We start from the raw sequence: 10,886 nt of genomic DNA, 5'->3' as shown, positions 1-10,886 counted from the left end.
GCTGAGTATTTTTACAAATATCTAGACCACTGTAAAGAGTCACATAACACATAGTCATGTCAGATGACTGATGTTCTCTTTTATTGAATTCAACACCAAACCAGTCAAACGGTAAAAACATAAAATAGTGTCCAGTAGGCTGTGTAGGAAGGCTAGTCTGGGCTGACCCAGGAGGCTGCTGACAGTAGTTCACTAGGGGGTCTGATGTGCTGCTACACATAGTCCTGGGATGATCAGCTGGTCCACATCCACTCACACATGGCCCCGGATTGTCCTATAAAAACACAAACAATTCAAATGTTTTTGCACACTACATTTCCTCTGAAATGAGACATCATGAGGTGTTACCACATTTCTCCTGCAGACTCCATCCTTAAATAAACCTTTATCTGTATTGTCACATATTTAGAAGAGTACGCAGGCTGTAACTATAGTACAGCTTACAGCCCCTCCATGTCACCTTTGCTACTTTAGTCGTCTCTGCAAGTGTGTTGCCTAAAACAAAGTTGTCCGTCGCTCTCCAACTTGTCTTCTTGTCAGCCACGCTTCTCATCTGGTCGAGAGGACTCTTGTCGTCAAGGAAACAGGTGATCTTCTGCAGGAAAAAAATATTTAAAAGTACAACAAAGTAAGATAAATAAATGTTTGAATAAGTGATAATACGACCTGTATGAGAGCTTTTACAATGTTAATAATAACCATTTATCTGTCGGATAGTCTTCTAAACATAAAGTGAAACAGAGTGAGGAGTTATAAAAAACGACTAACTCCTTAAATAAATGATAACACACATGTATGAGACATTTGTTTAGACTATTATTTCCTCACCTCTGTCCAGTTCAGCTAACTATAGTAATGTCTTTCAAAGTACAGCAGAATGAGTATGATTAAATAATCACTAAAATATTAAAGATAGACTTGCAGATTAATGTTATTATTATCATACATCTGTCAGAAACACCTTAATAAAAAAAAACTAAGTACAACATAGTAAGAGTAATAAGTGAGTAATAAATGTATTATTGCCTTACCTCAGTCTGCTCCAGCTATCTATAGTATGTAAATAAATACTCAAAGAACATAGTGAGAACAGTAAGCTAAATCATCACTGAAAAGGTGATAGTCATAACAGCATACGTTTGTTAATGATGTTTTAAATATTACCATGTATCAGATATAGCCATTTACAACATCAGAGAACTACATCATTACATAAAAATAACTGCAGGAGAAAATTGTTATTGTCTTACCTCTGGTTCAGCAAAAAGTAAACAATTATTAAACAAAAGAGTGAGTTCGATAATTACTGAATTATTAGAAAGGTGATAATGGGACTTCCTCTTAGTAGTAGCTTACTTGCAGCTCTCTTCCTCAGGCCTGCCTCCTCTTTGAGGAGGAGCTGAGACCAGGAATTGTGGGAGCCTCATGTGAAACACTGAGGGTTGCTGATATTCCACAGGCTGTTATTTCTGAACAGGTACCAGAAGGTGCCTGACAATCAGTCTCTGAGGAACAGCAACCAAACCCCAAAAAGAAGAATGACCGGAGCACCAGCAGGAAGACCAGCGGGAACAGGACGACAGGCTTGTCCTCTTTGTGGAGGAGCATTAGCCAGGCGCTGGTGGAACTGGGTCTCCGGAGCATTCTGCCTCTCTGAGGTCTACTTCCAAAACCTCCTCGGACTCTTCTCACTTAGCTGCGTCCGGCTCTCTTAGCTGCTCCTTTTTGCGGAGTAGCTGAGGCCAGGAATTCAGGGAGCCAAATCTTCCAAGCTATTCCCTCCATGAGGTTTCGCGTCCATCTCATGTGATGTCTGAGAGTGCGGGCAGGAAGCTGCCACGACCACAAAGACAGAACCCTCTCAGTTTTATCCTCAAGTAGTTGCTGATATTCCACAGGCTGCTATTTCTGTACAGGTACCAGAAGGTGCCTGACAATCAGTCTCTGAGGAACAGCAACTGAATCCCATAAGATGGGTGAAGTTGGAGGGGAGCACCAGCAGGAAGACCAGGAGGAAGACGAGGGGAAACCGGAGGCAACACTAGCAGCCTCGGCAGCTGGATGAGAGGAAAGCGATGTCTGACGTTGTCGTCATCCTCATCTGACATGCTGTCGTAACCGGAGTCATCCAGCATCTCGTCATCCTCTTCCTCATCCTCGTCATCAGAGGAGAGCGCAAATGAAGCAATCTCACCATCTTCATACTGAAAAATACTCCCATCCTCCTCCTCATCATCATCATCATCATACAAAAGTGGGGGGATATACTCACCTTCCTCAACCTCGACCTCAGGTGCCACATCATCAGCGATATAGCGAGGGAAGTTGATGGCTCTGATCAGCTGGGGGAGCACTTCAGCAAGTCCAGCTGGATTCTGAGAGGAGCCACCTGATGGAAAAATAGATGCATGCATATTCATATAGATTGTTGTATATATTTACATAAAGGAATGATACAAAAAAAAAACATTCCTGTGCCTAATAGGATGTGTGCCAAATCAAAGACACAGTGGCTTGTATAAGTTTACACACCCATGTTAAAGTTGATTAAATAGGAATAAAAAAAACATCTTTTGGAAATGGATCTTAGTGCCTTAATTTAAGAAAACATTAGGAAATCCAACCTTTAAGGAGACTAATTTTCTTAGTGAATGAATAAAATATTGTAAATAAATAGATGTTCTTCCTTAAAAAACAGGAGGCATAAGTATACACACCCCTGTGTTAAATTCCTATAGAGGCAGGCAGGTGTTCATTTTTAAAGACCAGTTATTTCTTGGATCCAGATACTATGCATCCTGTGTGTGTGTGTGTATATATATATATATATATATATATATACACACACACACACACACACACACACACACACACAGTGTATACAGCCAGGGTGTAATTCAATGAAGAACTGCCACTGTACCTAGCCAGGTTGGTTTGTTTCATAAGTTTTTGTTAACACATAAGTTATGATTCCTGCACCCCTAACTTGCTGACGTATGCTCCTAAAAACATTCCACTGTCTCCATGGTGATCAAGAAAATATTTTTGGGCATTATTCAAAAATGTGCCCGGTCGCCATTTTGTTTGGTAAACTTTCGACGACCAAATTATTTTACAAAAATGACCAACTCAAACAAAAATGAGGGTTGGCAAATCACTAAATGATTAATACATTCTGCTCCTATCCCGGGAATTGTTTTTATGTTCCAAACATGAAATAAAAGGTTTTACACAGAAAATGTCGTGTAGCTAACTGGCTGTTCTCACCAAATGTAGCTAGCAACGCGATTTTTCACAAAAATGCTATTTAGCTCTTTAGCTTGTTACCGTTAAACTCAATAAAATTACATTACTTCATACTGGAAATAGCTTTAAGGGATTTACAGAAATTAATGAATTTGGAAGAAGAAAAACTTGAAATCATCCGTTGTCTTACTGTCATAGTCGTTGTCGGACACACCGGCAGCTCCAATCAGGTGTTCCTCCCAGGCAGGAGCTCGCAGCTGACTTAAAGCCATTATCACAGTTAACTTTTTCAGTAACAGTAATAAGACAATAGTCCACAGTTATCAACCACAAACAAGTTTTTCAAAAGTTCAGCTTTTCAGCGTTCAGGTTTTTGCAACAGCGTATGTCAACTCGTGTCAAACTCAGATGCAAAAGGGAAGTTTGGAACGAGTGACAGCTTTATATACCCGTACCTCGATCCATCGTCATTACGTTTCTATGACGCATGCACGTGCGTGTGCGTTAGCAAGTGAGAGACAAACTTATTTGAGTGTCTATGGAGATAAAGGATCATGGTGTAAATGTGGCCAGCCTAACCCAAATATAAATAATCACACTTGTTTGTCTATGTTTCCATACGAGTAGGATTTCTAGAGGTTTAAAAAAAATAAGGCCTAGGATATACAAGTATGTGTGTTTATTTGCAGCCAGCCATAGCCTACTGTTGCTTGTATTAGTTACCGTGCACATGTTCCCAGACATGAACTTACTATTGTGGTCAACAGTAATGGCATGTTTTTGTACAACTTACTAATGATTCATCTGCTCTGATGTGAATGTCTCAACAAGTTTGTGAACATCATGTACTGATGGGAAATGTAGTTTCCCTATCTCTCCACTTGTATTGGGAATGATGTATCAGGACAAGAATAAAAGATTAGGCGCCTTTTACATTTTTATTCAAGTTTAGAGTCGTCATTGCTCCCCCACTTTTGGAAGTCTCCTGCTGCCTGCCTTGGCCACAATGATGAGGATGATAAAGAAGAAGCCCACAATCCAGACACCTGCTACAGGTAGCACCACCGTCATCAGTATATCTGAAACAAAAACACCACAGACAAAAAGGTGGTATCCACAGTGGGAAAGAACTGCTAACATGGAGATCGACAGGAAAAGCAAAGACAATTTTGAAGGGGCAGAGCTAGAGCAAATAGTAATAAAGAAACAGAGCTTACTGGATTGATTTCTGTCTGGCATTTCTATCCTGATGGGTCCATAAGACAGAAGGCCCAGAGTGGGGTCGGCTTTCACCACTTCTCTCTTACTGATCGAATTACAGTTCTATAAAGAAAAAAAAAAGAAAAAAAGCAAAGATAGGTAAATATTTAACAGTATTTGAGAGGTAAAAAATGCCATAGGTTGTGGTCATCTTTTAAAGATTTTTTTGAAGACAGTGGATTGACAGGAAAAGTGAGAGATAGGGATGACATGCAGCAAAGGGCAGCAGGTCAGACTCAAAACCAGTCAGCTGCAAAGGACTCAACCTAAATGAGGCGCACACTCTTACTGGGTGAGCTAGACTGCACTGCAGTGCTCTGTAATACTGCATCAATGCCCCTAGTGAAAACCAGGAAAATAGCATTCATTTGCCCCATAGAGCAAAAAAAAAAAAAAAAAAAAAAAAAGGCTAAATTTGGTGGAAAATAGCAAAACTAATCTTGAATGGGTTCTAACTGAGAAATATTTGTCCTTAAAAACTTGTCTTGTAGGGCTTCATGCCTGTATTTTGGCTACACAGTTTATCGACTATTAGGAGGGGAGGTTGCACTACTAAAACTGGAAAGAAAAACAAAAACACAGAAGGTCCCTAATAATGCACAAGGGTTAAGACCACTAAGCATGTAAGATGAGCTCACAGGGGTGCAGGACTTGTGGTCGTCTGGCTCACACAGCTGAACGGTGCAGTGCAGATAGAGCTCGTGAGGTTTCACCAAGAAGCGAAACATGTTGAAGCTGTAGCGAGTGGTGGAACTTTCGCCGTTCCGGCCAGACTGTTCTGCGCTCACTTTGAAAAAGGACACAGTCTTGTCATCCACACACCTGGATGAGAGAGATTTAAGAGATAGAAATGGGTTATTAGAGTTTATAGTTAAACATAGATAAATGACAAAAGTGAGAGGAACTGTTGATATTGAGAGCTGTTCTGACCCGTGCCGAAGCAGTGTGTGAACATATCCCTCTGTAGAGTTCGGCTGAGGAGACTGTGTGGCCCAACACCCACTAACCATCAGCAGGAAAAAATCTGCAGGCTCCGTGACCGTCACCTCCACATACACCTGGACACACAGAGCCGTCGCTGACATAATACAAAAAGCTTCACCAAAATGTGCTTCAACTGGATGACGAGCCTACCTTGTCTCCAAGTTCTATGGTGGGGGCACTGCTGTAGGCGTTAGAGTATGAGTCATCTGTGTACAACGTCATCTGTATCGTGGCATCAAGTTCATCTACACGCATCACCATCTCACTGTGTGCGTACAGAGAAGAACAAAATATATATATATATATATATATAGCCACTTTAAAAGTACTTTCACACATATGGGCCACCGTTCTAAAACATATCCTGCAAGCTTTGTAAAGATTGGACTTTACAGTGCACTTTTAAAATGCCTACAACTGATTTGTCAAAAACATTCATTTTATTTTCAGTGTAATATGTAGCTCAGTCCAGCTCACGGCAACTTGAGAAAAGCAGATGAACATAAAAATTGCTAATAAAGCCGCAAGCTGTGGCCATCAGAGCTACGGTGTAGGAGGAAATCCAAAATGTTTTTCAAAATATTCAAAATGGCGGAAAAAAATCCTAGGCTGACCTTAATGATTCTTGAGATTTTTTTGTAGAGCACATTAAGCTGCACCTGTCCGAGAAATTTCAAGTCAAATCGGACATAAGGTGTGGGGGGGCACGTCCTTTAAAAGTCTGCATTATGAAGCCTTAATTACACCGCCACCATTTGGCCAACTGGGTTCATATTTCTTCTATAGAAGACCACGCACACCATTTCCAGTTATTCCCCCAAGTTTCATGTTTTTAGCTCATTCCAACGCAGAGGCGGTGCAGCAAAAAAAAAAACGGAAACAACGAAAACAATTTCAATCTATTAAATGATGTTCAGATTGCAGTGAACAGTGAAGTCCCGTTTCAGGAGGCCGTCAGGGGGCTCGCTGGTTGGAACAACCCTTCAAGAGTTGCATGTGTGCAAAATTATTTTGGGAATCTCACCACAGAAGCATGCACAAGAACAGGTGATTTCCCTCTAGCCTTTTAATGCACATTGACAAGGGGGGAAATTAAAAATTTAAAAAAGTCAAAAGGACAGGTAAAATTCCCAGGCATTGCTTAAGGCTCCCCTCCAGACACATTTTAAAGTATGTAAACAATACTAATATTTAGTTTAATGTGGTTTTCCCACAAAAATATGTAATAACTAGGAGCACATCTACCCTCTCCCTCATGTAGAAAGAGGTTCAGCCATAGGACTACATGTTTGAGCCTCATGCTGGGTTCAGACAGGAGGCTGGCGGCTTGCAGACTGTAGTTTCGGCGTCCTGTCTGAACCCAGCATCAATCAGAACGTAGACTGGCTTACTTGGTGTACAGTGCTGGGACAAAGTCTGACATAAAGCCATCTCTCACACACCAGATGTCCCACTGGCACGTTCCCTTTCCACTATCTGCAAGTGCACCGTTGTGTGTCCGGGGCTGCGTGTCGCCCCGGACGACTCTAAGTGGTTTAAAGAAAAACAAGCCACTGCGTTATTTCCCCTCTATCCAGAGCAATACAGAGGAGAGAGAGAGAGAAAGAGTTGCAACACCACTACATTATCAATCAGCCCCTATCCAAGAATAAATAGCAATACAAGACTACTCAGTCCCAGACTCTGATGAGTCTTTCCTCTTGTGACAAACCTTGCAAAGATGCATTCAGTATTGTAAAAAAACAAAACATTTAAGTGGATGCGGACTTTAAGAATAAATAAACCAAGATGGATCAAAATACATTTATTAAAATGTTTAATTCATCAACGTTCCTTACCTGGAAGAGGGTAAGACTGGGAAAGTCAGGCTGACTCTTCTGAGGTATGGATCGAGGCATGTGAAGTCCATCTTAATAACCGGATCTCTAATGATGTTTCCAATAACCTGAGGGTCCGACAATAGACTCATCGAATAGAAGACGTGAGTAAAGTTTTTCTGTAAGAAGGAAAAAAAAAAAGAAAAGACTGAAATACTGACAGGGATAACAATGTATCCACTCTGGACAGATTAGTGCATGGGATTTAACTGAAATAATGCTCCAGTTGTACCTCCAGCGGCTTGCCTCCGCAGGTTAGATATTGGTCTTTAGGTATTCTGGACATATAGTACGGCACACCGTCCATGACCACTCTCTGAGCACGACACGATTTGTTGGGAAGGTGCAAGGACTCCAGCGGCACGTTGTAATAGTTAAAGAAATCTTCTGTCGCTCTGATTGCCATGTAGTCTCTGCCACACATAACTTTGATGTTAGCATCTGTAAAAAAGAAGAAAAAAAAAGTTAGTTGGGTGTGTAAGACAAGTGACTGCTTGAGATTCACAGGAAGACACGTACTGTTACGTGTACACAGTAAACAGTGCAGCCACGGTCTACAGCAGTACATTTCTTAGCTTCCATGTAGTATTACTGCCTGCTTCTCCAAACTGGGGGTGTGCCAAAGCGTCTACTGTAAGTTTTACATCTAAAGATAAACCTCTTACATTCCCACTTCAAAAGATTTGAACTATCCCTTTAAAAAAGGAGGGTAATGGTATAAAGGCATGGAGGGTTAGCATTTTTTTTTGCAACTCGCTCATCCGGTAGCATGCAAGTCAAGGATGTACAGCTATACTAAATGCATCAAATTTACTAATTTTATTTGTGTTTCAGTCATATGGACAAATCAAATGTTCATATTTTGCAGGCAATTTAACTAGGCCTACATGTGTTAAAAACATTTCAAACTGTTAATTTGTGTAAAGTGAAAACAATTGTAATTCTCCTGTGACTCTGAAGGGAAAAAGATAACACTGATGATGTCATTGACGATATTTATCAGCTTATTTACCAGGCAGAGAGGGTCAAAATGATGCTGCCTGTTGGCTGCATTATGGGAAATGTAGGAGCTAATGTTTCTGTAGCCTAAAAAAAAAAAAAAAAAAAAAAGGGGGATTCAAAAACTGTAGATCTGGAGACATGTGCCCGTTTAGGAAATTGCTGGAAAATTTAGTTTTTCGTGGTGACTATAACTGAGAGCATTTTGTGACAAATAGTTTAAGCAAAATGAATTATAAAAGCATATCATTAAGTAAAGCCGGAGTATAAATGTTCCTACTTTTGTCACATTGGTCAGCATAATATCCACTGGTACATTTGCAGCTTCTTTGGCCTTCAGACAGAACACATCGTGTGGGGTCATTGCAATGCTCCACACTGCAGATACCTGTAGAAGAAATGACTTAGCATAATTCTTCGACGAGCTGCAACACTTCTGACAATTTTAATACAACATAACACCCTTACCCTCGACATGGTGGCGCGTGAAGCCGAGGAGAATCAGGAGGACCACGCTCAGCTGGTTTGAAGAATGAACATTTTCCACTTTAACTGTGTAAAGTGTTAAAACGTTTATTTACCGTCTAGCTAAACTTTTCTTATTACATTAGCCTGTTCAAAGAAGAACAGCCGCACAAACACAGCTTACATGAATTATCAATAATGCTCTTTATCAACACCCACCTTGAATCATTGCTGTAGGCCTACCGTTCTGCGGAGATAGGACCAGATATGACGCTTGTTTTAAAATGCGATGTTGTTAGTCACACGGGACGTTCCTCTTAAGTTGCCTTCATTTTCAACACCTGCTGCCCTCCAATTATGAACGCCGGTCACTTTTGGCTGTGGCGCTCGTGTGCTCGCTGTGACTATGTGCTCGCGATAAAAAACGGCCTGGGTGAAGTTTTGAGCATCAACGCCTTCATTTCCTGTATTCAGATACACTTTTATGCACCAGTTTACTGTGGAAATACATTTATTTAGCCAGATGAGGAAAGTAAAACACAGAAGACAATTTAAAATAAATCAAAAGTGTAATGGAAAGTATGTTGACACTGGGCATTTTTAAGTGGGTATCCTGGAGTGTATACCTGCATATCACATAGACTACACCACTGGTCTACAGCCCTGTCTGGAGGAGACAGGAGTAGCCTAATGACACATAAGCTGAGCATGTAGGCCTACTTCATATGGACGGGCCGCTGCTAAACATATTTTAGCCACCAAAAAAAAGCTCACCTAAAAACAAGTGTAGAAAGAATATTTTCACAGCTTTACCTCTGGTGGCTTTGACCACCAGATGCATTAGTTAGTTCCTTGCCCCTACAATTTTCAAAAACTTAAGTCACACAATAGCACAAAGACCCACTTGCTTCTCCAAACCAGGGTCTGTCGACTGTCATCTAGGCCTACTATTAAGACCACGTATAATAGCCTACCTCATACCTCACTGTTAAAATATCCTGGCTATCCCTTTAAGTTACCGCATCACCACAGTAAATAGCACTACAATCAAAAGCTAAAATGGCTACTGCAATAAAAACTACAAATCAATGCCTAACTGGATTTGGAAATCTCTAAGATGACTTCCTTTGGATATCATATTTACTAAAGCAAACCATACAAACATTTAACGGGAGCTAGAAAACGATTTTGGTAGAGAAGGAATATAAATAATTTTTTTGTGTCAGCAGGTCAAAACAGTGGGGGGCCCAGCAGTGTCTAAAGGGAAGGCCGTAAGTGGGTCACGGTATTTCCTACAGTGCCAGCTGGTCACACCCGCAGGCCGCAATTCATATTCTCAGAAATCATCAAGCAAGCCTCTCTCTCTACTTTTTGAGTGCAGGCCATCTGTCTTTGATGGGACAGATCAGAGCCAGAATAAGTTGTTGATAAGAGAGGCACTAGATTGATGATGCAGGCTGCATCATCAGTCATGGTGCCTCTTATCAACATTTTATTCTGGTATGCAGCATCCATCTGGTGGCAGACTAGACTGCCTTAAAAGTTGGATAACGTATGTTGTAGTGATGGCTGTATACACTCCTTTTCTGATGTAGACTTCATGGAAAAAAAAAAAAAAAAGGTCTACAAACATTTAGATGGGCAGGGTTGTTTTCAACAAAGGATGGAAAAATTGGCCACAACTGGCTACATACAGTTTAAGGAAGCGTGCCAATAGCCACAATAAAAGCATATGATTCATACACCCCAAGATTTCAGTGTCTGCCAATGGATTTAATTAGCCAATCAAACAGTTAAATCGCTCCATCGAAACCTAAGTCATAACACAAAAGCCTCGATAGTACACGGTCAATGTTATGTGACTGACACGTTTCAGTTTTTTTTACCTTGTTTTTCTTTCCATAAAACTGAAACAAGCTGTAAATTATTATTTTATTGAGCTGCTACAACCTCAACTGCACGCATAATTTGGACCCAAACAGCGACAGAACAATTTCAAAGAAAGCTAATGTTATTTATTAAGAGAGCAAAGGGGTAAGAAAGATTTGACACATC

The 10,886-nt window shown here is 40.6% G+C and overlaps 1 protein-coding gene across 1 annotated transcript; it reads right to left on the bottom strand.

Annotated features, from left to right (window-relative positions):
* Positions 1-59: 59 nt before the first annotated feature.
* zpd (zona pellucida glycoprotein d) lies at positions 60-9,060 on the bottom strand. The gene is made up of 12 exons (XM_034879087.1): positions 9,051-9,060; positions 8,835-8,942; positions 8,647-8,754; positions 7,600-7,808; positions 7,329-7,486; positions 5,641-5,755; positions 5,437-5,564; positions 5,145-5,328; positions 4,464-4,569; positions 3,437-4,325; positions 461-2,389; positions 60-274 (listed from the first exon to the last, which is right to left on the bottom strand). Exons 1-10 carry the CDS (start codon positions 9,058-9,060, stop codon positions 4,204-4,206), a joined length of 1,248 nt encoding a protein of 415 aa, XP_034734978.1. The 3' UTR covers positions 60-274; positions 461-2,389; positions 3,437-4,203.
* Positions 9,061-10,886: the final 1,826 nt, after the last annotated feature.

Source organism: Etheostoma cragini, chromosome 8 (genome assembly GCF_013103735.1).
Source record: "Etheostoma cragini isolate CJK2018 chromosome 8, CSU_Ecrag_1.0, whole genome shotgun sequence".
NCBI classification, from domain to species: Eukaryota; Metazoa; Chordata; class Actinopteri; order Perciformes; family Percidae; genus Etheostoma; species Etheostoma cragini.
Note: the sequence above shows the minus strand (reverse complement) of the source record. Positions and strands in the feature narration are given on the sequence as shown.